Source organism: Coregonus clupeaformis, chromosome 11, assembly GCF_020615455.1.
Source record: "Coregonus clupeaformis isolate EN_2021a chromosome 11, ASM2061545v1, whole genome shotgun sequence".
Taxonomy (NCBI): Eukaryota; Metazoa; Chordata; class Actinopteri; order Salmoniformes; family Salmonidae; genus Coregonus; species Coregonus clupeaformis.
Window position 1 is genome coordinate 40423272 of NC_059202.1, and position 25060 is coordinate 40448331.

General features: G+C 41.7%; 1 protein-coding gene across 1 annotated transcript in view; it reads right to left on the reverse strand.

The window, feature by feature from the left end:
- Positions 1-25060, reverse strand: part of LOC121577385 (homeobox protein aristaless-like 4) — an 81609-nt gene that overhangs the window by 41869 nt on the left and 14680 nt on the right. The window contains exon 2 of the mRNA XM_045223630.1: positions 18916-18933. Coding sequence (XP_045079565.1) covers positions 18916-18933 — 18 coding nt within the window. The remainder of the gene's footprint in view (positions 1-18915; positions 18934-25060) is intronic.

The following is a 25060-nucleotide window of genomic DNA, read 5'->3' on the forward strand; positions in this document are numbered from 1 at the left end:
AAATTATTAGGGTGAGGCACATGGGCTACTAACAGCTTACTACACAACATACACTTAGTATTACTTTCTTAGCTACAGTATACATATCTCCCTGGCATATTACATCATTTATGAAGCAGCATACAATACGTTTTTGGACTCACCTTGTGTTGTGGTCACTTGCACAGGAAAGTCTGGCATTCTCTGGATTTATGGTGCTTTCAAGATAACTGGGAACTCGGAAAAAAACAAGGTTGAATCATGATGACGTCAGTGATCTTCAGGTCGGAGCTCTAGAAAGAGGCCCGAGTTCCCGACATACAATTCCAAGTTGGATAACCGTTCAAAACGTATTTTCCTAGTCGGAGCTAGTTTTTTCAGAGTTCCCAGTTGTCTTGAACTCACTGAAGTCAAATTTCCCAGTTCCAAGTTAAGTTGTTTTGAGCGCAGCAGAAATCATGCAGGATTGACAGCATGGCCAATGGTGAATGTTTATCATTTTAAGCTTGGAAAAGAGATGTGTCCAATGTGTTTATGTCCAATGGCTGATGAGCACTGATACGTTTTATCTATAATTTCTCTTCATTATTTCTCTTCATATGACAAGGATTAAAAAAGATTTGCCAGTAGATTGTCGACTTGATTCATGATGATGACTGCTAGCTAAGATTTTGAAAGTAGGATGTTGACATGATCGGTCCAATCAAAGCTACTGTAGATATAACGTGATTTGACGTCATTTTATCTGTGGCCAATGACCTTGAGCCTTCTTAGATGGGCACTTCTAATGTAACTCTATGGCAGCACCCAAGGGGCTTGAACTTTCGAGCTCTACCCTTAGATTTGGCGGTGACGTAGTGTCCCCATGAGTGACAGAACACTGAGCCAATCATGGCGCAACTAGAGAACATTACCAACTCCTACGCGTCATATTTTCCACTGGCTGCCTTACTCAAGAAAGCAAAAAATAGACCTTGTTTGTATGCGGCTTTATTAACTCAATGATTTTTTGTATGATTTTTTATTATTATTTGCAAAATGATATGTGACACGTATTAATGCCAAAATAACATGCAAAACAGGCACCCCCCCAAAAAAACGTTTTTATTATTTATTTTTTTGCAAATAAATGTGGGGCTCAAAACAGGTGGGGCTCTCACTTGCCTTGAATGACGGATTGCCACTGCAGGTAGGCCTACATTTGCTGCAGCATAGTCTATGCTACAGTAATATAGATACCGAATGCGCATCTAATTTACCCATCTCCATCTGGCTTTCGGGGATCACCTTGTTTTTTCATTGTAAATATTTTTTTATTTTGTATTGCAGCTGCAGAGTTTTAAAACATCCTATCACTCAAATATTGTTGCTTTAAATCAGTGCACACGCGAGCACTCTGTCTTTCTCTCTATCCATGAACTCCATTGAAATTGCATCTACAATAGATAATCCTAGCCGACCTCTTTCAGGTAATACATTCAATGCAGTATTCGCCTTATATTTAGCTAATTAATTATGGGTTATGTACAATAACCTTCTAACTTATAGCCTCTGTCTCTTGAGCAATAAATAAGTGCCTGTGCGCAGCTGGCCTCTCCTTAAAAAACGCTTCTTAGCGCTTGGATTCCCATGCTAGACTAAAATAGCTTGCTGGACATTTCTTATAGCAATAGACTATTCGAAGAGGGACGCAAGCTCTTTTTTGCTGAATGTTAAATACAGCAGCAAATAGAACTCACGGGTAGTTTGAAAGAAGAGCAAATGCGCGATGGCGGTAGGCTATAGCAGTTATTTATTCAGACCCTTAACCATTCAATCTTCGTGAAGAGAGGTGAAAGCCTTCTGTATCTAATTATAGTCCTATATTATTCAAGGATGTCATTAGAATGATGGACAGCTAAGCGAATTTCACTTAACTGTTGAAAGCGAGGAAGAAATTACGCAACAATAGAGAGAGAAAGAGGAGGTAGACTAATAACATTAAGGGAGATATTATGAAAGGTATATATGTGTCAGACTACTAATTATATAAATAGGCCCTATTGTATTTCAACATGTGCTGAACCAGAATCGTATGTTCTCTTCTGCTTTATCATGGAATGAATGATGTGCGTAATTCTAGTCCATATAATACAGTATAATACAATACACTACAGTAATACAGTTCACACTAAAAAAAGATTAGCCTACTGGCTAGTTTTATTTATTTACCGAAGAGAGCATGTAGCTAGCTACATCTATGGGCTTTTATGTTTGTGCGTAATGTGCCTATATCATATACAGTGGGGAGAACAAGTATTTGATACACTGCCAATTTTGCAGGTTTTCCTACTTACAAAGCATGTAGAGGTCTGTCATTTTTATCATAGGTACACTTCAACTGTGAGAGACGGAATCTAAAACAAAAATCCAGAAAATCACATTGTATGATTTTTAACTAATTAATTTGCATTTTATTGTATGACATAAGTATTTGATCACCTACACAAAGAAAGGGTGGGAATTCCGGCTCTCACAGACCTGTTTTTTTCTTTAAGAAGCACTCCTGTTCTCCACTCATTACCTGTATTAACTGCACCTGTTTGAACTCGTTACCTGTATAAAAGACACCTGTCACACACTCAATCAAACAGACTCCAACCTCTCCACAATGGCCAAGACCAGAGAGCTGTGTAAGGACATCAGGGATCAAATTGTAGACCTGCACAAGGCTGGGATGGGCTACAGGGCAATAGGCAAGCAGCTTGGTGAGAAGGCAACAACTGTTGGCGCAATTATTTGAAAATGGAAGTTCAAGATGACGGTCAATCACCCTCGGTCTGGGGCTCCATGCAAGATCTCACCTCGTGGGGCATCAATGATCATGAGGAAGGTGAGGGATCAGCCCAGAACTACACGGCAGGACATGGTCAATGACCTGAAGAGAGCTGGGACCACAGTCTCAAAGAAAACCATTAATAACACACTACGCCGTCATGGAATAAATCCTGCAGCGCACGCAAGGTCCCCCTGCTCAAGCCAGTGCATGTCCAGGCCCGTCTGAAGTTTGCCAATGACCATCTGGATGATCCAGAAGAGGAATGGGAGAAGGTCATGTGGTCTGATGAGACAAATATAGAGCTTTTTGGTCTAAACTCCACTCGCCGTGTTTGGAGGAAGAAGAAGGATGAGTACAACCCCAAGAACACCATCCCAACCGTGAAGCATGGAGGTGGAAACGTCATTCTTTGGGGATGCTTTTCTGCAAAGGGGACAGGACGACTGCACCGTATTGAGGGGAGGATGGATGGGGCCATGTATCGCGAGATCTTGGCCAACAACCTCCTTCCCTCAGTAAGAGCATTGAAGATGGGTTGTGGCTGGGTCTTCCAGCATGACAACGACCCGAAACACACAGCCAGGGCAACTAAGGAGTGGCTCCGTAAGAAGCATCTCAAGGTCCTGGAGTGGCCTAGCCAGTCTCCAGACTTGAACCCAATAGAAAATCTTTGGAGGGAGCTGAAAGTTCGCATTGCCATGCGACAGCCCCGAAACCTGAAGGATCTGGAGAAGGTCTGTATGGAGGAGTGGGCCAAAATCCCTGCTGCAGTGTGTGCAAACCTGGTCAAGACCTACAGGAAACGTATGATCTCTGTAATTGCAAACAAAGGTTTCTGTACCAAATATTAAGTTCTGCTTTTCTGATGTATCAAATACTTATGTCATGCAATAAAATGCAAATGAATTACTTAAAAATCATACAATGTGATTTTCTGGATTTTTGTTTTAGATTCTGTATCTCACAGTTGAAGTGTACATATGATAAAAATTACAGACCTCTACATGCTTTGTAAGTAGGAAAACCTGCAAAATCGGCAGTGTATCAAATACTTGTTCTCCCCACTGTATCTATTGGATAACGGCACAATCATTTGGGCTTTTTTGGGCTTGGGCTCCATTAAATGTCGTCAATGTAGGGCTCATAAAATGTCTCATCAGGCTCAGGTAGCATCAGGTTAGAATTTTCATGCTGATCAAAGCTCTAATAAAATCCAGACATTTATATGCTTTATAATGCTTTTGAATGACACTTCTGGTTTTGGCAGGAAATACCGGGTTACCCGGGAGAAAATGGATTTATTCTCCGGATGAAATATTTGTAAAATACCGGGAAAATATTCAACCCTAGTAGGGATAGTGTTCAATAGTTCTTCAAAATATTCCTCCCTCATACACGCATAAAATATAATAATAATAATAATATATAAATTCAGTATTGTTCTTTTTCACTCTCCTAAGTTTGTCTGTGGTAAGCAGCAGACCTCTTCAGTTAGTGAAGGTCGACCATTTAAACCCAGTCAAACCCAGAGAAAACATCAAAGTGTAATTTAACTGGCTGTAAAGTTAAAGTGCGCCCTCTCTGCTTTTATAGGATGGGATGGAAAGGGTCAACTCACGGCAAATAAAATAAACATTGTAAATTAGCAACCTGGGGAAGGGTTAATGACCAAACACTAAAGAAAGGGAAAATAGGCTTTTAAAAAGTGATAGAGGGAGACCCTTGAGCTCCTCCGATTCTCATCCTTTGTCTAAATTCAAGTGTTACATCTCATTCACTCCCACAGTGTTTATAATAAGTATTCACCCCCCCTTGGATTTATTCACTTCTTATTGTGTTACAAAGTAGAACTAAATGGATTGAATTGCCATTTTTTGTCAACGCTCTACACAAAATAATCTTTAATGTCAAAGTGGAAGACATTTTTATTTTTTTAAGATTCATGAAACACTAATATACCTTTAAGTATTCACCCCCTGAGTCAATACATGTTTGAAACACCTTTGGCATCTTGGAGTCTTCTTGGGTAAGTCTCTAAGAGCTTTGCACACCTTGATTGTGCAATATTTTCCCATTATTCTTTTCAAAATTCAAGCTTTGTCAAGGTGTTGAGGATCACGGCTAGACAACAATTTTCAAGTCTTGCCATAGATTTTCAAGCAGATCTAAGCCAAAACTGTAACTTGGCAACTCAGGAACAATCATTGTCTTCTTGGTAAGGAACTCGTGTTGATTTGGCCTTGTGTTGTAGGTTATTGTCCTGCTGAAAGGTGAATTCCTCTCCCAGTGTTTGGTGTAATGCAGACTGAAGCAGGTTTTCCTCTAGGATTTTGCCTGTGCTTAGCCCCATCCCGTTTCCTTTTATCTTGAAAAACTCCCCAGTCTTTGCCGATGTCAAGCATACCCGTTATCATGATGCAGCCACTACCATGCTTGACAATAAGGCAGCAGTTAGTCAGTGATATGTTGTGTTGGATTTGCCCAAAACATAAGGCTTTGCATTTTGGCCCAAAAGTGTATTCCTTTGGCGTGATGCATACAGGATGCATGTTTTGGAATATTTTTTATTCTGTTTATTTTATTCTTCTTTTCACTCTGTGATTTAGGCCATTACTGTGGAGTCATTACAATGTTGTTGACCCATCCCCAGTTTGCTCCCATCACAGCCATTGAACTCTGTAGCTGCTTTAAAATCACCATTGGCTTCATGGAGACAGCAGTTTCATTTCTGTCCTGCAGCTCAGTTCAGAAGGACGACTGTCTTTGATGTGTCTGGGTGGTTTAATCCATCATCCACAGCATAATTATTAAATTATTATTAAACGCTTAAAGAGATATTCAATGTCTGATTTATTGTTACTCATCTACCAATCACTGCCCTTCTTTGAGGCTTTTGAAAAGGCTTTTGTAGTTTAATCTGTCGTTGAAATTCAAGACTTGACAGAGGTACCTTACAGATGTTGGACAGTATGTATGGGGGACAGAGGAAGGAGTAGTCATTCAAAAATCATGTCAACACCTATTATTCCAAACATAGTGAGTTCATGTAACATACAGTGCATTCGGAAATTATTCAGACCCCTTGACTTTTTCCACATTTTGTTACGTTACAGCCTTATTTTAAAATGGATTCAATTGTGTTTTTTCCTCATCAGTCTACACACACAATGACAAAACAAAAATAGGTTTTTATATTTCTTTGCAAAAACGGAAATATAACATTTACATATGTATTCAGACCCTTTACTCATTACTTTGTTGAAGCACATTTGGCAGCGATTACAGCCTTGAGTCTTCTTGGGTATGACGCTACAAGCTTAGCACACTTGTATTTGGGGGGTTTCTCCCATTCTTCTCTGCAGATCCTCTCAAGCTCTGTCTGTTTGGATGGGGAGCGTCGCTGCACAGCTATTTTCATGTCTCTCCAGAGATGTTAGATTGGGTTCAAGTCCGGGGTCTGGCTGGGCCACTCAAGGACATTCAGAGACTTGTCCCGAAGCCACTCCTGCGTTGTCTTGGCTGTGTGCTTAGGGTCGTTGTCCTGTTGGAAGGTGGACCTTCACCACAGCAAGATGCTGCCACCCCCATGTTTCACCGTAGGGATGGTGCCAGGTTTCCTCCAGATGTGACGCTTGGCATTCAGGCCAAAGAGTTCAATCTTGATTTCATCAAAACAGAGAATCTTGTTTCTCATGGTCTGAGATTCCTTTAGGTGCCTTTTGGCAAACTCCAAGCGGGCTGTCATGTGCCTTTTACTGAGGAGTGGCTTCCGTCTGGCCACTCCACACCATAAAGGCCTGATTGGTGGAGTGCACCTGAGCACAATTTCGAGTCTCACAGCAAAGGGTTTGAATACTTATGTAAATAAGGTATTTATGTTTGTTATTTGTATTAATTTGCAAAACTTTCTAAAAACCTGTTTTCACTTTGTCATTATGGGGTATTGTGTGTAGATTGATGAGGAACATTTTTTATTTAATCCATTTTCCAATAAGGCTGTAACGTAACAAAATCTGGAAAAGGTGAAGGGGTCTGAATACTTTCCGTATGCACTGTATTATTTGTTAAGCCAAATTTTACTCCTGAACGAATTTAGACTTGCCTAAATAAAGGGAGTGAATACTTATGCAACAACTATATTTTAGTTAACTAATTTTGATTAATTTGTAAACATTTGTAGAATTTTCTTTTCACTTTGACATTATGGATTGTGTTGTGTAAATCAATGAAATAATTCACAAATCATTTTCAATCCCACTTTGTAACACATCAAAATGTGAAAAAATCCAAGGGGGGGTGAATACTAATGATACCCACTGTATATGTAAACTGGTGATCAATAAGCCAGCAGGTGTGGTAAGCAGGCAGCCCAGTCTGTCTGTCTGTCTGTTCAGGTTCAGTTGTGTTCAGTACAGTGTAAGGGAGGCTTGTCTCCCAGATGTTTCTGAGGACTGAGTAGGGCTGGGCGATATGGCCAAAATATAATATCACAGTATTTAAAAGAAAAATGGACAGCATGACGATATTTGACGGTATTTTATGTTTTTGAATAATAAAAGTTCAAAATTTGCTTTGAGTAGTGCGTGATCCTAGTGTGGCAACACATAACAAAAGGGGGCTTGGGTGTTCCCTCCATGGCTGTGGATGCCCCTCCAGCTACCTCTCCCTGTCCTAGTCAGTCAACTGCCTGGGCACAGCCTGGACCACCGCGGCCACCCTCTGCTGGGCCGTGCTCTCTGGATCAGAGCTCTGTCCCTTTGGCAGTTGTGGCCTGCACGCAGCCGGCGTCTCAGCAGCCCTCTTATCAGGTGAGTTCTGTGGCTCTGGCCTCACAATCTGCTTCGAGACACGGCAGAGGCCGGGTAATTCCGGCGATTGTGATAGGGTGTTTGATGGTGAGACATATATCTGCACCTGGGGCAAAGACTTTGTGTTTTCCTGGGGCAAATGTTCAGGATATCGCCAGGTTGGTTCCCAAGGCTGTGCGTCAGTCACCGGGGGCTGATACTGTCATGGTTCATGTGGGGTCAAATGAAATTATGAAGGGCAGCTCAGAACAGCTGAAGATGGATTTTAAAGAACTGATTGGGTCACGACTTGACACCAACAAACGCCCCATAATAATTGGGCCCTCTGCCCTCCCTAAAATCGTGGCATTGAACAGTTCAGCAGACTTTTAGTCCATAACTGGCTACGAGACTATTGCAGCTCTGTGGGTGTAACATTTATTGACAATTTTGATACCTTCTGGAAACAAAGCTCGTATTATAAGGAGGATGGGATCCACCCAAATCATTTGGGTCCCTGGATTATTTCACAGCATTATAAGGCTGCGTTGAGACAATGACTTATCAACGACACAAGTCCAGCTCATTTAATCCCTACCATTGTGTCGCTGAGTTGTCATAATGCTTCAGCAAATGTACATTATCTTAGGGGCGTTGGAAGACAATTGAAGTAACCTAATTGATGTCCCTCTTACTGCCCTGAATGCCTCTACTGATCCTACAGCTATTGTATGCAGCAATCATATGCCCATGAAACATAGTTATACTGTTAGCACTGAGGTGGTGTGCCCTAGCAGGAAGTCCACTGTGTGCAGTTCACCCTGCACTAACATAAATGACTCGTGCATGTCTACCTCTGCTAAGCTTCCCAGTAAAGCAAGAAAAACAATCAAGCATCTCAGAAAAGTGTTAAAAATAGCCCACGTTAACATATATAGCTTAAGAAACAAGGTTCACGAAATCAATAATTTGCTAGTAACAGATGCCATTCATATTCTGACAATATCTGAAACTCACTTAGATAATACCTTTGTTGATACAGTGGTAGCAATACATGGTTATAAGATCTACAGAAAATACAGAAATGCCAAAGGAGGATGTGTGGCTGTTTTTAAAATTCAGAACCACATTCCTGTAAAGCTTACAGAGGATCTCATGTTAAATACTGTTGTAGTAATATGGTTAATCTGCCTCACCTAATGCCAATTCGGGTGGGAAGCTGCTATAGACCACCAAGTGCTAACAGTCAGTATCTGGATAACGTGTGAAATGCTTGATAATGTATGTGATATCAATAGAGAGGTGTATTCTCTGGGTGATTTAAATATTGACTGGCTTTCATCAGGCTGCCACCTCAAGAGAAAGCTTCAAACTGTAACTAGTGCCTGCAACCTGGTTCAGGTTATCAATCAACCTACCAGGGTAGTTACAAAGAGCACAGGAATGAAATAATCAAGATGTATTGATCACATCTTTACTAATGCTGCAGAAATGTGTTTGAAAGCAGTATCCAAATCCATCGGAGGTAGTGATCACAATATAGTAGCCATATCTAGGAAAACCAAAGTTCCAAAGGCTGGGCCTAATATAGTGTATAAGAGGTCATACAATAAGTTTTGTAGTGATTCCTATGTTGTTGATGTAAAGAATATTTGTTGGTGTGTGGTGTGTAATGACGAGCAACCAGACGCTGCACTTGACACATTTATGAAATTGCTTATCCCAGTTACTAATAAGCATGCACCCACTAAGAAAATGACTGTAAAAACTGTTAAATCCCTGTGGATTGATGAGGAATTTAAAAACTGTATGGTTGAGAAGGATGATGCAAAATAAATGGCAAATAGGTCTGGCTGTACAACCGATTGGCAAACATGCTGCAAATTAAGAAATCATGTGACTAAACTGAATAAAAAGAAGAAGAAACTACACAATGAAACAAAAATAAATGACATACAGTTTGAAAGTAAAAAACTTTGGAGCACCTTAAATGAAATTTTGGGCAAAAAGGCAAACTCCGCTCCATCATTCATTGAACCAGATGGATAATTCATCACAAAACCCACTGATATTGGCAACTACTTTAATGATTTTTTTCATTGGCAAGATTAGCAAATTTAGGCATGACATGCCAGCAACAAACTCTGACACTACACATTCAAGTATACAGTGCATTCGGAAAGTATTCAGACCCCTTGATTTTTTCCACATTTTGTTACATTACAGCCTTATTCTAAAATTGTTTAAAAAATTAAATATACATCTCATCAATCTACACACAATACCCCATAATCACAAAGCGAAAACAGGTTTTTAGAATTTTTGCAAATGTATTCAAATTAAATAACAGATACCTTATTTGCATACGTATTCAGACCCTTTGCTATGAGACTCGAAATTGAGCTCAAGTGCATCCTGTTTCCATTGATCATCCTTGAGATGTTTCTGCAAGTTGATTGGAGTCCACCTGTGGTAAATTCAATTGATTGGACATGATTTGGAAAGGCACACACCTATCTATATAAGGTCCCACAGTTGACAGTCCATGTCAGCGCAAAAAACAAACCATGAGGTCGAAGGAATTGTCCGTAGAGCTCCGAGACAGGATTGTGTCGAGGCACAGATCTAGGGAAGGGTACCAAAAAATGTCTGCAGCATTGAAGGTCCCCAAGAACACAGTGGACCATCATTCTTAAATGGAAGAAGTTTGGAACCACCAAGACTCTTTCTAGAGCTGTCCGCCCCAGCCAAACTGAGCAATCGGGGGAGAAGTGCCTTGATCATGGAGGTGACCAAGAATCTGATGGTCACTCTGACAGAGCTCCAGAGTTCCTCAGTGGAGATGGGAGAACCTTCCAGAAAGACAACCATCTCTGCAGCACTCCACCAATCAGGCCTGTATGGTAGAGTGGCCATACGTAAGCCACTCCTCAGTAAAAGGCACATGACAGCCCACTTGGAGTTTGCCAAAAGGTACCTAAAGGACTCTCAGACAATGAGAAACAAGATTTTCTGTTTTGATTAAACCAAGATTGAACTCTTTGGCCTGAATGCCAAGCATCACATCTGGAAGAAACCTGGACCTGGCACCATCCCTACGGTGAAACATGGTGGTGGCAGCATCATGCTGTTGGGATGTTTTTCAGCGGCAGGGACTAGGAGACTAGTCAGGATCGAGGGAGAGATGAAAGGAGCAAAGTACAGAGAGCTCCTTGATGAAAACCTGCTCCATAGCGCTCAGGACCTCAGACTGGGGCGAAGGTTCACCTTCCAAGAGGACAACGACCCTAAGCACACAGCCAGGACAACACAGGAGTGGCATCTCGACAAGTCTCTGAATGTCCTTGAGTGGCCGAGCCCGAGCCTGGACTTGAACCCGATCGAACATCTCTGGAGAGACCTGAAAATAGAGCTTGAGAGGATCTGCAGAGAAGAATGGGAGAAACCCCCCAAATACAGGTGTGCCAAGCTTGTAGCGTCATACCCAAGAAGACTCAAGGCTGTAATCGCTGCCAAAGGTGCTTCAACAAAGTACTGAGTAAAGGGTCTGAATACTTATGTAAATTTCATTTTTTCATTTTTCTAAAAACCTGTTTTGCTTTGTCATTATGTGGTATTGTGTGTAGATTGATGGGGGGGGTATAATCAATTTTAGCATAAGGCTGTAACGTAACAAAATGTGGAAAAAGTCAACGGGTCTGAATACTTTCCAAATGCACTGTATCTGACCAAATTATGAAAGACAAGCATTGTAATTTTGAATTCCGTAAAGTAAGTTTGGAAGAGGTGAAAAAAGTATTGTTGTCTATCAACAATGACAAGCCACCGGGATCTGACAACTTGGATGGAAAATTACTGAGGATAATGGCGGACGATATTGCCACTCCTATTTGCCATATCTTCAATTTAAGCCTACTAGAAAGTGTGTGCCCTCAGGCCTGGAGGGAAGCAAAAGTAATTACCCTACCTAAGATTAGTAAAGCCCCCTTTACTGGCTCAAATAACTGACCAATCAGCCTGTTACCAACCCATAGTAAACTTTTGGAAAAATTGTGTTTGACCAGATACAATGCTATTTTACAGTAAACAACTTGACAACAGACTTTCAGCACGCTTATATGGAAGGATATTCAACAAGCACAGCACTGATGATTGGCTGAGAGAAGGGTAGGTAACAACACATCTGCCATGCTGATCCTCAACACGGGGGCTCAGTCCCCTCCTGTCCCCTCCTGTACTCCCTGTTCACTCATGACTGCATGGCCAGGCATGACTCCAACACCATCATTAAGTTTGCCTACGACACAACAGTGGTAGGCCTGATCACCAACAACGATGAGACAGCCTATAGGGAGGAGGTCAGAGACCTGGCCGTGTGGTGCCAGGATAACAACCTCTCCCTCAACGTGATCAAGACAAAGGAGATGATTGTGGACTACAGGAAAATAAAGTGGACTGCGCACGCCCCCATTCTCATCGACGAGGCTGTAGTGGAACAGGTTGAGAGCTTCAAGTTCCTTGGTGTCCACATCACCAACAAACTATCATGGTCCAAACACACCAAGACAGTCGTGAAGAGGGCACGACAAAGCCTATTCCCCCTCAGGAGACTCAAAAGATTTGGCATGGGTCCTCAGATCCTCAAAAAGTTCTACAGCTGCACCATCGAGAGCATCCTGACTGGTTGCATCACCGCCTGGTATGGCAACTGCTCGGCCTCCTACAGAGGGTAGTGCATCTCCTTGCTTCCACACATAGCCTACAAGCCATTTTAAAAAATTGAATAAATCCATGTAATATAGCCTACACCTTCACAATAAATCCATTATTTATTTTAGACAGGTCTAAAGAAGCATGTCTATTTCAGAAGAAAATAATAGCATACTCTGAGTTGTCCTTATGTTAGGTCCTGATGTGGGTATGCCAGATGGCTGTGGGCTACACTAGTTCATTTAGCAGACAAGATTTGCTTATAATTCCATGGCATTATTTTATATTATTTCACAGTATGAAGAATACAACTTAACAAAGCTGAAAAAAATATACATATTTTCTCCAAACGATTTGAGGGAGTGCGCACATGCGGCTATTCTGTGTTGAGAGGTTAACAAAGAAATAGGTACTCCTATATGCTAAATTTAGAGTTATTCATGTAACTTTAGTTGTTCTACAAAAGTTGGGCTATATCTTTTGATTTTTTATGCATCGTAAGGCTGCATGATGAGACTAATGATGATTTGAAAAAAGTATCTTAAGGCATGAGCTCTGCTTTGTTTTTTTTGCGCAGGCTGTACACACTCCAATAGTCTCTCATTCACAATTTGACAAGCACTTGATAATGCCTCGAATTTCACAATGGCATCTCCTTTGTGGCCGTAATGCACCCTAAAGAATCCATGCCTTTTGCGGCCCGGAATGCTGCGTTGTGCCCTTCTCCCTGAGTGTGCTGCGCAATCCGAAGGAGGGCACAAGCTCCAGAGGTGTCCGGCATGTCTGAATCCGGGATCCACAAGAGCAGAGGGACGGTCACGTGATCTTCCACCCCTTAGGCCAGGAGTGAGTATTCCATCTTCATCACTGTCTACTAGGCTCTTTTTGGTGTCCATTATGATTCACACCTGGATTCCATTACCTTCCTCATTACCTCCCTTTTATCTGTCCCTCCCTTACGTACAGTCCTCAGTCAGTATTGTTCCTGTGTTCAAGCTATATCGCCACGTTTGTTGTTTTATTAAACGTTGCACCTGCTTCTCGACTCACAGCGTCATTGTTACAGAGCTAATGTTCCATTAGCGGAAAACACCATTATCAAAAGTGACCGCAAATGCAATTATGCATGTAATGCTTTTATTAAAAAAGGTGCATTTTTATGGTGAAAATTGTCTTCCCCGAACTTGAAACTCACGCACTGCTTATATATGCCAGTTAGGCTCTAAACCCATTGTAAAGCGGATTAATGTGCTTAATTTTAATAAGTTATTTGGCCACTTTAGTTGTGATACAAACCTTATTAAAACATATAGGCCTATGGGGTAGGCTACATGAGGTGTGAGACTATGATTAGAAAAAGTTGCAAAAAAAGGCATTGTTTCTTATGCTGGGCATTATTCACAAGTGATAATATATAATTCACAAGTGATAGGCTAATATTGTCACCCATCAGACTATTCTTGATTTAATATTGTCTTTACATACAGTGAGGGAAAAAATTATTTGATCCCCTGCTGATTTTGTACATTTGCCTACTGACAAAGAAATGATCAATCTATAATTTTAATGGTAGGTTTATTTGAACAGTGAGAGACAACAAAAAAATCCAGAAAAACGCATGTCAAAAATGTTATAAATTGATTTGCATTTTAATGAGGGAAATAAGTATTTGACCCCCTCTCAATCAGAAAGATTTCTGGCTCCCAGGTGTCTTTTATACAGATAACGAGCTGAGATTAGGAGCAACTCTTGGGAGTGCTCCTAATCTCAGCTTGTTACCTGTATAAAAGACACCTGTCCACAGAAGCAATCAATCAATCAGATTCCAAACTCTCCACCATGGCCAAGACCAAAGAGCTCTCCAAGGATGTCAGGGACAAGATTGTAGACCTACAGAAGTCTGGAATGGGCTAAAAGACCATTGCCAAGCAGTTTGGTGAGAAGGTGACAATAGTTGGTGCGATTATTCGCAAATGGAAGAAACACAAAAGGACTGTCAATCTCCCTCAGCCTGGGACTCCATGTAAGATCGCACCTCGTGGAGTTGCAATGATCATGAGAACGGTGAGGAATCAGCCCAGAACTACATGGAAGGATCTTGCCAATGATCTCAAGGCAGCTAGGACCATAGTCACCAAGAAAACAATTGGTAACACACTACGCCGTGAAGGACTGAAATCCTGCAGCGCCCGCAAGGTCCCCCTGCTCAAAAAAGCACATATACAGGCCCGTCTGAAGTTTGCCAATGAACATCTGAATGATTCAGAGGAGAACTGGGTGAAAGTGTTGTGGTCAGATGAGACCAAAGTCGAGCTCTTTGGCATCAACTCAACTCACCGTGTTTGGAGGAGGAGGAATGCTGCCTATGACCCCAAGAACACCATCCCCACCGTCAAACATGGAGGTGGAAACATTATGCTTTGTGGGTGTTTTTCTGCGAAGGGGACAGGACAACTTCACCGCATCAAAAGGGACGATGGACGGCGCCATGTACCGTCAAATCTTGAGTGAGAACCTCCTTCAACCAGGGCATTGAAAATGGGTCGTGTATGGGTATTCCAGCATGACAATGACCCAAAACACACGGCCAAGGCAACAAAGGAGTGGCTCAAGAAGAAGCACATTAAGGTCCTGGAGTGGCCTAGCCAGTCTCCAGACCTTAATCCCATAGAAAATCTGTGGAGGGAGCTGAAGGTTCGAGTTGCCAAACGTCAGCCTCGAAAACTTGATGACTTGGAGAAGATCTGCAAAGAGGAGTGGGACAAAATCCCTCCTGAGATGTGTGCAAACCTGGTTGCCAACTACAAGAAACGTCTGACCTCTGTGATTGCCAACAAGGGTTTTGCCACCAAGTACTAAGTCATGTTTTGCAGAGGGGTCAAATACATATTTCCTCATTAAAATGCAAATCAATTTATAACATTTTTTACATGCGTTTTTCTGGATTTTTTTTATTGTTATTCTGTCTCTCACTGTTCAAATAAACCTACCATTAAAATTATAGACTGGTCATGTCTTTGTCAGTGGGCAAACGTACAAAATCAGCAGGGGATCTCACTGTATACTAAATAATATATGTGTGACATTTGTTTTGATTTAGAATGGACCATTATCATGCACCTGCATCAAAACAGACATGTCATCTATGCACTTAAATAGCGAATGGAAGACGCTTTTCCCCATGGTTTATTTTCATGCCAGCCAGGTAGGCTATACTCCTGTTGTAAATATAAGCAATGTGCTTAATATTAGGAAAGTTGAGAAATAAATATAGTAGGCCTAGCCTATAGAAAGCTGATGGGATCCTCCTCTTTTTAATAGCGGCCATCACTCTGTTTTCTCCCGGAATTGCATAGCCTATAGAAATGTTGCACTCATGAAGTGTTTGATTTTAGAAAACATTTGCATTGATGTCAGAGTGATTAGAGGGACAATAGAGTGCTGAGTACCAGGCAGTTAGTAAGTTTGGTAGACTACTAATGACCATCAGCAGCATCAGATCTTGGAGAAGCCTAATTACCGTGACGGTCTTGTGGAATTTGACTGCCTTCATGACTCGTGACCGTCGGTGTGGCGGTAATACGGTCACCGCAACAGCCCTAGCCTCTCCAACAAAATCCAGGTAGAATCAGCAATTACCCATGGCAGCTGTCTAGGCCCCTTAATTTTTTTCAATCTTTACTAATGACATGCCACTGGCTTTGCGTAAAGCCAGTGTGTCTATGTATACAGATGACTCAACACTATACACGTCAGCTACCACAGTGACTGAAAGGACTGCAACACTTAAAGAGCTGCAGTTAGTTTCAGAACGGCTGGCAAGGAATGTTAGTCCTAAATATTTCAAAAACGAAAAGCATTGTATTTGGGACAAGTCATTCACTAAACCCTAAACCTCATGTGGAGAGCAAGTTGAGGAGAAAACTGCTTGGAGTAACCTGGATTAGAAACAATGAAACAGTAGCGGATGGGAGAAGCGTATAAAAAGCGTGCTCTGCATAACAGAATACTAGTTTTGTCGCACCTGGACTACTGTTCAGTCGTGTGGTCAGGTGCCACAAAGAGGGAAAATTACAATTGGCTCAGAACAGGGCAGCACGGCTGGTCCTTGGATGTACACAGAGAGCTAACATTAATAATATGCATGTCAATCTCTCCTGGCTCAAAGTGGAGGAGAGATTGGCTTCATCACTACTTGTATTTGAGAGAGGAATTGACATGTTGAATGCACGAGCTGTCTGTTTGAACTACTGGCACACAGCTCTGACACCTATGCATACCCCACAAGACATGCCACCAGAGGTCTCTTCACAGTCCCCAAGTCCAGAACAGACTATAGGAAGCGCACAGTACTACATAGAGCCATGACTACATGGAACTCTATTCCACATCAAGTAACTCATGCAAGCAGTAAAATTAGATTTTAAAAAACGGATAAAAATACACCTTATGGAACAGCGGGGACTGTGAAGCAACACAAACATAGGCACAGACACATGCATACAAACACACGCTAACATACGCACTATACACACAAGTACACATGGATTTTGGGTTGTAGATATGTGGTAGTACAGTAGGGGCCTGAGGGCAATCACTTAATATGTTGTGAAATCTGAATGTATTGTGATGTTTTAAAAAATGTATAACTGCCTGAAGCTCAATTGGTAGAGCATGGTGCTTGTAACGCCAGGGTAGTGGGTTCGATCCCCGGGACCACCCATACGTAAAAATGTATGCACACATGACTGTAAGTCGCTTTGGATAAAAGCGTCTGCTAAATGGCATTTATTATTATTTATTATTAATTTTGCTGGACCCCTGGAAGAGTAGCTGCTGCCTTGGTAACAGCAAATGGGGATCCATAATAAATACAAATACAAATTCAACTTCAACCCCAAAAATGTCTGCATTTTCATCAATTCTTTATGGCAAAGCACTTGGGTGAACTGTTGGAATCATGGAAGTAGAATGATTGTTCTATTCTATAGTTAACAAATAATAGTACAGTGTTGTTTGACATGACAATGAATGAAAAAGGCAGGGAGGCATTATTGTGACAGGGTAGGAACTAACATGTTGATAAGTGTTTCCTAGGGGACCCTATATTCTTTGGCTACATTTAATGTTTTCTCTTAGCTACTTCATGTAGCTAACATATTCTTACTTCGCATATTCCTCTTTGATTTAGAAGATATTGTTTCACCAACAACATGCTAATTTAGGTCCACACCATCACTGGTATTATCATGCTGTATGGCTAATTATGTTTGCTCTAACTCAGTACATTTATTAGCTAGCTAGCGATTAGCATTAGCGATTAGCATTAGCGATCAGCATTAGCGATCAGCATTAGCGGCTAACAATTAGTGGCTAACAAGATTTAGGCCCAACTTGCTTAGAAAAGACAAACTAGTTGTTTGCAGATGTAAGATACACAAACTAATAATGTAACTATAGAATGTTATCGGCCTATATTTCGAATCTCCCATTCCTCTCAAATTTAGAAAAAGCTGTTGTGCAGCAACTCACTGCCTTCCTGAAGACAAATAATGTATACGAAACGCTGTCAGAAAGATATCAGTTAGTCTCTGTGGATGGTTTGTCCTCTGACAAATCAATTGTAAGTTTCGGTGTTCCTCAAGGTTCCGTTTTAGGACCACTATTGTTTTCATTATATATTTTACCTCTTGGTGATGTCATTCGGAAACACAATGTTAACTTTCATTGCTATGCGGACGACACACAGCTGTACATTTCGATGAAACATGGTGAAGCCCCAAAATTGCTTACCCTGGAAGCCTGTGTTTCAGACATATGGAAGTGGATGGCGGCAAATATTTTACTTTTAAACTTGGTCAAAACAGAGATGCTAGTTCTAGGTCCCAAGAAACAAAGATATCTTCTGTTGGATCTGACAATTAATCTTGATGGTTGTACAGTCGTCTCAAATAAAACTGTGAAGGACCTCTGCGTTACGCTGGACCCTGATCTCTCTTTTGACGAACATATCAAGAACATTTCAAGGACAGCTTTTTCCATCTTCGTAACATTGCAAAAATCTGACACTGTTTGTCCAAAGATGACGCAGAAAAGCTAATCCATGCTTTTATCACATTTAGATTAGACAACTGCAATGCTTTACTCTCCGGCTACTTAGATAAAGCACTAAATAAACTTCAGTTAGTGCTAAACATAGCTGCTAGACTCTTGACTAGAATAAAAAAAATTGATAATATTACTCCAGTGCTAGCCTCTGGTTTCCTGTTAAGGCTAGGGCTGATTTTCAAGGTTTCACTGCTAACCTACAAAGCATTACATGGGCTTGCTCCTACCTAGCTCTCCAATTTGGTCCTGCCATACATACCTACACATACACTACGGTCACAAGACGCAGGCCTCCTTATTGTCCCTAGAATTTCTAAGCAAACAGCTGGAGGCAGGGCTTTCTCCTATAGAGCTCAATTTTTATGGAATGGTCTGTCTATCCATATGAGAGACGCAGACTCGGTCTCGACCTTTAATCTTTACTGAAGACTTATCTCTTCAGTAGGTCCTATGATTGAGTGTAGTCTGGCCCAGGGGTGCGAAGGTGAATGGAAAGGCACTGGAGTGACGAACCGCCCTTGTTGTCTCTGCCTGGCCGGTTCCCGTCTCTCAATTGGGATTCTCTGCCTCTGAGCCTATTACGGGTATGTCACTGGCTTACTGACGTGATATTCCTGTCCGGTTTGTCGCCCCCTCGGGCTCGTGCAGTGGAGGAGATCTTCGTGGGCTATACTCAGCCTTGTCTCAGGGTAGTAGGTTGGTGGTCTGTTGATATCCCTCTGGTGGTGTGGGGGCTGTGCTTTGGCAAAGTGGGTGGGGTTATATCCTGCCTGGTTGGCCCTGTCCGGGGGTATCGTCGGACGGAGCCACAGTGTTGATATTAAGAATCAAAGTGAAAACAGCATCATTGTCATCAACATTGTTGCATGTCCTGCATTGACCATGCAGACTGAATGCAAGTGTCTCGTGTTCAAGGAACAACAAATGTTCTTTCTTTCTGCAAGCGGCTCAATTCCCAGTGCAAACAGGAGGGGGGAGAGGGGACATCCCTGTCTTGTGCCCTTTTCTAAAGCAATTTCATCAGATAATGTATTATTTGTGTATATTTTTGCTTTAGGACATTTATCCCTTTAGAACCAATAGCGGCCGTCAATGGCCTTTCTTTAAATGACTATAGCGGCCGTGAAGGGCCTTGTGTTTCTAACAATGTTTCAACTACGCAAAATGACCTTGCTAACAACCTGTTGTCATATTCGTGTGTCTGTTGTCATCAATCAGAAACCGGAAAACAGGGTATGCTGTCATTTGACTTTTAAAATAAAAAATCATTGAATTACTCAAAACGACGGCGCAAACACATCCACGACTATTCACTGTGGAAGAGGCTTTATCTATGTTGGTTGGTTATACGGATTCGGACACATCCTTGCACTTTGAAAGCGATGATGTTGAGGTGAGTGAAATAAGTAAATAGCAGATATGTTTGGTGTTGTCAATGTTTGATTCTGTGAAATTTGGGGAATAGCTCTGATTATTAGCAAGTCCTGTCATGATCACTTGGTTGGTACAGGTGAGCACATCAGCAGTGGAGAAGGAGCTCGAATGATTGCTCTCTGTCTCATGGAAATAAATTAGTTGCAGTGTTTAGCTGTATATAGTCAGCTAACTAGTTGGTTGTTTTGTCTTGTTTCTACTGATGTAATTCATATGGAAATGGCCAAAGATGCTAGCTAGTCTGTCAGGCAAGAAAAGTTGTGTGTGGCAGTACATTTGGGCTGTGCTTGCAAAGCGTCAACCACAGCTGTCACTTTAACTAGCTAGCCATTTGGACAACCTGCTAACTAGCCACCAAAATGAAGATTAGAGTAATTTGTGTTTATCTGTTGGGCTTAGGGCATGGTTTGTCATGTTTTCTAGGTACAGATATTCATAGGCTATACATTGCCTAGTTTTCCTATTATTTGACAGCTTAGCTGTCGTGTTAGGGTAGATGCCCCCACAGTGGCACTCATATGACATCTATGAACATATTCATTAACGTATTTTTGTGCACTGTATCCTGACTGATTATCCATCAGACCGACATATACACTACCAGTCAAAAGTTTGGCCACACCTACTCATTCAAGGGTTTTTATTTATTTTTTCTATTTTTACATTGTAGAATAATATTGAAGACATCAAAACTATGAAATAACACATATGGAATCATGTATTAACCAAAAAAGTGTTAAACAAATCAAAATATATTTCATATTTGAGATCCGTCAAATAGCCACCCTTTACCTTGATGACAGCTTTGCACACTCGTGGCATTCTCTCACCCAGCTTCATGAGGTAGTCACCTGAAATGCATTTCAATTAACAGGTGTGCCTTGTTAAAAGTATATTTGTGGAATGTATTTCCTTCTTAATGCGTTTGAGCCAATCAGTTGTGTTGTGACAAGGTGGAGTGGTATACAGAAGATATCCCTATTTGGTAAAAGACCAAGTCCATATTATGGCAAGAACAGCTCAAATAGGCAAAGAGAAACGACAGTCCATCATTACTTTAAGACATGAAGGTCAGTCAATCCGGAAAATGTCAAGAACTTTGAAAGTTTCTTCAAGTGCAGTCGCAAAAACCATCAAGCGCTATGATGAAACTGTCTCTCATGAGGACCGCCACAGGAATGGAAGACCCAGAGTTACCTCTGCTGCAGAGGATAAGTTCATTAGAGTTATCAGCCTCAGAAATTGCAGCCCAAATATATGCTTCACCGAGTTCAAGTAACTGACACATCTCAACATCAAATGTTCAGAGGGGACTGTGTGAAACAGGCCTTCATGGTTGAATTGCTGCAAAGAAACCACTACTAAATGACAACAATAAGAAGAATAGACTTGCTTGGGCCAAGAAACACAAGCAATGGACATTAGACCGTTGGAAATGTGTCCTTTAGTCCAAATTTGAGATTTTTGGTTACAACCGCCGTGTCTTTGTGAGACGCGGTGTGGGTGAACGGATGATCGCGCATGTGTAGTTCCCACCGTAAAGCATGGAGGAGGAGGTGTTATGGTGTGGGAGTGCTTTGCTGGTGACACTGTCTGTGATTTACTTAGAATTCACTTAACCAGCATGGCTACCACATCATTCTGCAGCGATACGCCATCCCATCTGGTTTGGGCTTAGTGGGACTATCATTTGTTTTCAACAGGACAATGACCCAACACACCTCCAGGCTGTAGAAAATAGTAAAAATAAAGAAAAACCCTTGAATGAGTAGGTGTGTCCAGGAGGAGGAGGAGGAGGAAGATGGTCAGGAGGAAGCAGAGGGAGAGGAGGAAGCAGTGGGAGAGTAAGAGGGAGAGCACACCCCTGAGGGGAACGTTTCCATGGAGTGTGTCTGCCCCAAGTCCCATCATTCATCCATGTACCACACAGCCTTTTAAAAAGTGTTAGGAGTCCAATTCACTGAATTCTTGTCAAAGTAGGCTGCTATTTTCTTCGTTACAGAAGTACGAATATTTGTCAATGCAATTGCCTACTTTGTGTGGGTGCATTTAGATTTCTTTCTCTGGATTTTTTCTCTGAATCTTTCTCGATCTAATACTTGTTGCATTTACTGAATTGGTGTACTATTTTTACATTTTGTGCCACTATGTAGGATAGGGCCATGCTTCAAGAAGTTTCATGGCATGTTGTAGGCTAAATGCAAACACTCAAGTGACAGTGTGACATGAATTTGTCCTACAAATCTTATAGGGAAATGGTGTACTTTTAAAAATTGTCTCTGAACAGTTTTTTTTTTTTTTTATCTTCTCTCTTTATCTGTCTCTATCTAATACTTGCTGCATTCACTGAATTGTTGTCAAAGTAAGCTACTATTTCTACATTTTGTGTCAGGTCTTGCAAAATTATTCATCCCCCTTGGCATCTTTCCTATTTTGTTGCATTACAACCTGTAATTTAAATGGATTTTTATTTGGATTTCATGTAAATGGACATACACAAAATAGTCGAAATTGGTGAAGTGGAATGAAAAAAATTACTTGTTAAAAAAATTCTAAATAATAAATAACGGAAAAGTGGTGCGTGCATATGTATTCACCCCCTTTGCTATGAAGCACCTAAATAAGATCTGTTGCAACCAATTACCTTCAGAAGTCACATAATTAGTTAAATAAAGTCCACCTGTGTGCAATCTAAGTGTCACATGATCTCAGTGTATATATACACACCTGTTCTGAAAGGCCCCAGAGTCTGCAACACCACTAACCAAGAGGTGTTGGGAGACTCCCCAAACATATGGAAGAAGGTACTCTGGTCAGATGAGACTAAAATTGAGCTTTTTGGCCATCAAGGAAAACGCTATGTCTGGCGCAAACCCAACACCTCTCATCACCCCGAGAACACCATCCCCACAGTGAAGCATGGTGGTGGCAGCATCATGCTGTGGGAATGTTAGTCCCCTGTAGCTCAGTTGGTAGAGCATGGCGCATGCAACGCCAGGGTTGTGGGTTCGTTTCCCACGGGGGGCCAGTATGAAAATGTATGCACTCACTAACTGTAAGTCGTTCTGGATAAGAGCGTCTGCTAAATGACTTAAATGTAAATGTTTTAATAGGCAGGGACTGGGAAACTGGTCAGAATTGAAGGAATGATGTATGGCGCTAAATACAGGGAAATTCTTGAGGTAAACCTGTTTCCGTCTTCCAGAGATTTGAGACTGGGATGGAGGTTCACCTTCCAGGAGGACAATGACCCTAAGCATACTGCTAAAGCAACACTCAAGTGGTTTAAGGGGAAACATTTAAATGTGTTGGAATAGCCTGGTCAAAGCCCAGACCTCAATCCAATTGAGAATCTGTGGTATGACCCATTCAACTTGAAGGAGCTGGAGCAGTTTGTAAAGTCATTAAAACTTGTTTTTCATAACAACATCTCTGACAACATCTGAGGAATCTCCTCCAAGTCGCAGTTTTACAGTATGTAGGAGTAGATTTATAATAACCTGTGGTGAGTCCCATCTTCATAACATTTAAAATTGGATCGCTAAGATTTGTCGCAATTGTATACACGTCTAAAACACATCACCACAAATCGGGATCTTTTTTATCACTGACATGACACCCAAATCTCCTCTAGGTCAGGACTCACAGTGCCGTAGTCCCTTGCAGACAGGGCATTGTGCTAGGTGTAAGCTACCATCAGCAGCACTGGTGCTCCATGTCTCAGCATTCATACACATGCCTAATGTGTAGTGTAGACTTTTCCCACAGCCGCTGCCAGACTACAGAATGTGGAGTGAGATTCATGTCATGTCATGTCATTATGACGAGGAGTCAGTTCTCTGCTGTCCAGATGTTCCACTTAGCCCTACATCGATCTCAGATACAGTGCACACCCTATTTCACAACTAGCTTAGTAACTTGTTATTGAAGATATTTTTGAAGATGCAGAATGAAAATAATGGTGAGACACAATAGAGGACATGATATCTGAGTATTTGTTAGCCTTTCTCCAGACACAGCTGAAAACGACAACATTGGGTTCTGAGCAAAAGTACAACACTTTATAGGGAATAGAGTGTCATTTGGAACAACAATCCACATCTGCCTTATATTTACGGGGTGGCTAGCTCTCCTGTTGTGCTGTATGGCCTGCATTCCTGCAGACTCCTGCCCTCTAAGCACTCTAATCAGTTCCACTGGTTATTTGATTTCAGTCATTGCTGTGGACTGTGGTCAGGTAGAGGTTTCTATAGATTGAGGATCCCAACCCCTACAACCTCCCCTGGCCCTGTTGTCCCATGCATTGCCTGAGGCACTAGCCTATAGCATGTATAGGACCAAGACTAAGGCACTAACAACCTCTCCCTCAACGTGATCAAGACAAAGGAGATGATTGTGGACTACAGGTAAAAGAGGACCGAGCACGCCCCCATTCTCATCGATGGGGCTGTAGTGGAGCATGTTGAGAGCTTCAAGTTCCTTGGTGTCCACATCACCAACAAACTATCATGGTCCTAACACACCAAGACAGTCGTGAAAAGGGCACGACAAAGCCTATTCCCCCTCAGGAGACTGAAAAGATTTGGCATGGGTCATCAGATCCTCAAAAAGTTATACAGCTGCACCAGAGAGCATCCTGACTGGTTGCATCACTGGTATGGCAACTGTTCAGCCTCCGACCGCAAGGCACTACAGAGGGTAGTGCGTACGGCCCAGTACATCACTGGGGCCAAGCTACCTGCCATCCAGGACCTCTATACCAGGCAGTGTCAGAGGAAGGCCCTAAAAATTGTCAAAGACTCCAGCCACCCTAGTCATAGACTGTTCTCTCTGCTACCGCACGGCAAGCGGTACCGGAACGCCAAGTCTAGGTCCAAAAGACTTCTTAACAGCTTCTACCTCCAAGCCATAAGACTCCTGAACAGCTAATCAAATGGCTACCCGGACTATTTGCAGTCCCCACCCACTCTTTTACGCTGCTGCTGCTTTCTGTTTATTATCTATGCATAGTCACTTTATCTCTACCCACATGTACATATTACCTCAATTACCTCGACTAACCTGTGCCCCCGCACATTGACTCGGTACCGGTACCCCCTGTATGTAGCCTCGCTACTGTTATTTTACTGCTGCTCTTTAATAATTTTTTAGTTATCTATTATTTACTTCACACTTATTTTTCTTAAAACTGCATTGTTGGTTAAGGGCTTGTAAGTAAGAATTT